Source organism: Terrapene carolina, unplaced genomic scaffold (assembly GCF_002925995.2).
Source record: "Terrapene carolina triunguis isolate 2854851 unplaced genomic scaffold, T_m_triunguis-2.0 Scaffold675, whole genome shotgun sequence".
Lineage (NCBI taxonomy): Eukaryota > Metazoa > Chordata > Testudines > Emydidae > Terrapene > Terrapene triunguis.
Window position 1 is genome coordinate 123583 of NW_020665026.1, and position 2303 is coordinate 125885.

The 2303-nt window shown below is 64.7% G+C and overlaps 1 protein-coding gene across 1 annotated transcript in view; it reads right to left on the reverse strand.

Moving 5' to 3' along the window:
* NECTIN4 (nectin cell adhesion molecule 4) overlaps positions 1-2303 on the reverse strand; it is a 54714-nt gene that overhangs the window by 15443 nt on the left and 36968 nt on the right. Inside the window, exons 7-8 of the mRNA XM_029913492.1 lie at positions 1485-1563; positions 551-640 (exon numbers count right to left, since the gene is read on the reverse strand). Of these exons, the coding sequence (XP_029769352.1) occupies positions 551-640; positions 1485-1563 (169 nt within the window). The remainder of the gene's footprint in view (positions 1-550; positions 641-1484; positions 1564-2303) is intronic.

Genomic DNA, 2303 nt, shown 5'->3' on the forward strand with positions numbered 1-2303 from the left:
GTGAAGCCATGTGTGAGGAGGGATGCGTGTGAGGGTGTCTGGGTGTGAGGAAGCGTAAGCGTGTCCACACGTGTGCCAGAGCAGGGAGCCCGTCTCCGCAGGCCCGTGGGGGCCGCGTGGCCCTGCTGTCACTGCCTGCAGCAGGCTGACCTTCTCCCGCCTGCTGGAAGTGCCAAGGGGCCTGTGGCTGGCGCAGCACCAGCCGATGGCAGAGGGCCACAGGTGTCCAGGCTGCTTGGCATCAGGCCGATATATGATTCATGTTTCCCTGGCTGCACATGGGGCTTTGCACTAGGGACCACCTGCCCCCCAGGTCACATCCCTGCTAACCGGCTCCTTTAGCCCATCCTCAGCAGGGTTGGAGGGGTCCCCCTGGACACCAATCCCCATCCAACTCCTGACCCCACAGGACTCTGCATGGGGCTCCCGCGGCCACCTCCCCAGGGGCTGCGACTCCGAGCTCCAAGGGAATCAGCACAGGACAGGAGCAACGGGAGCCGCCCTGCAGGGCGAGCTGAGTGAGAGGGCCCCCCCCAGGGCCGCGCCTCACCATGACGGAGCAGATGCTGGTGCCGCGCAGGCTGTCCCCCCGCAGGCTTCCCTGCCGGCTGTCCCCCCGCAGGTGCAGGGTTTCCTCTGTCTGAAAAACAGAGAGAGAGGGAGGGTGACAAACGCCTGGTCCCGGCAGCCTCCCCCCCGCCAGGGCCAGCCAGGGCAGGGCGAAAGGGGCAGTTTGCCCCAGACCCATGTTCGAGAGGGCCCCCGAGCCCGTGGCATTGGAATCAGTGGCGCTGCGGCACTGGGTGCCAGGGCATAAGGCTGCTCCTTGGCTCAGACCCATCGCGCTGCAGGGGCAGCCGGGCCAAAGCTGAGCGGCGCTGCGACCCCGCGTGCTGGGTCCCCATGCCCCACACAGGGAGCCAGGCCCAGGCCCGCAGGACGGGTGAGTCACCGCTGCAGGGTCCTTGCGGGGCGGGCTCTGCCCCCAGCCCAGCACCCCCCTTCAGTGTCTCTGCACCCATTGCCAGGATTCTTCTATTGTCTCCAGGGTCCTTTTTGGGGGGTGGGGGGAGCTCGGTTTCAGATTTTGCCCTGGGCCCCCAATTACCTCTATAGGGCCGAGTAGCCACCCCCAGTGATCTCCTATGGGGCCAGGCAGCTGCCCCCCAGTGACTCCCTATGGGTCCCAGGCAGCTGCTCCCCAGTGACTCCTACAGGCTCCGCGTAGCTGCCCCCAGTTACACTGCATGCGGCCTGGGCCCCCATGGGGTTGAGTTGCCCCGTCTACCGTCCCCAAACCTCACTCGTCTTTCCACATGTTTCCTGCAGGGGGTGCTGGGTTCTTTACTGAGCCAGCTCCCCTGCAAATCGGATGGGGAGAAAATTCATCATAATAGTGTGGGTGTGGGTGTGGGGGCTGAATATCCCCACCAGTGCCCCACTCCCTCCCCATTGGGCTCCGCCCACTCTCCCGGCCCCCTCACCTGGTTGCGGGTGCTGGCGCTGTGGCTGGAGTACAGGCGCCGGATGGAATTCTCCCTCGTTAGGGTCAGCTCCTCCTCACTGCCGGGTAGAGAGACACCAGGGTGAGCAGTGAGATCCGCATCCCGGTCAGCCCCGGGAGCCCCGTGGCCTGGCTGAGCTGTGTGCTCTCATCAATCCCCATGGCTGGGCCTCCAAGGCTGACCTGCTCCCAGCCTCCTGTATCCTGGCTGGCAGAGGTTAGCGCAGTGATAAGGGAAGCCTGGGGCTCGATTCCCACCAAGAGCAGCCTGAGGCAGGATCCGGGTGCCAGAGTTTGGGTGGCTGCCCAGTCAGGGGCAAGGAGGGAGAGGAGTCTGTCTGCAGGGCCTGGATCAAGGTCTGTCTAAGCAGGGCCCAGGTCACAGTCAGTCAGCACCTTCTCCACCTCCAGGCAGGGCAGAGGGCTTGTACACCTCCAGGCGCTGAACCGCCCAGGTAAAGCTGAGCGCTGAGTCGTCACTGGGGTGAAGGGCGGCATTTCAAACCGCACTAGGCCCAGTCGGGGGTCAGAACGACTCCCAGGTGACATCTGACGCGGCTCATGGTGCTGGAAACGCAGCACAAGGGAGCAGGCAGCTGTAGTTTTAATGTGTCACCTCGACCTGCTGGCAGGGGTTAAAACTACAACTGCCTGGACCATGCTAGGACTTAGTCACAGGGGGGAGCCAGGGCTGGGCTAGCAGGGGGCTGTGGGTTGGGACTGAGGGGCACTGGCAGAGCTGTGGGGGGACCCAGGGCTGGGCTAGCAGGGGGCTGTGGGTTGGGATTGAGGGGCATTG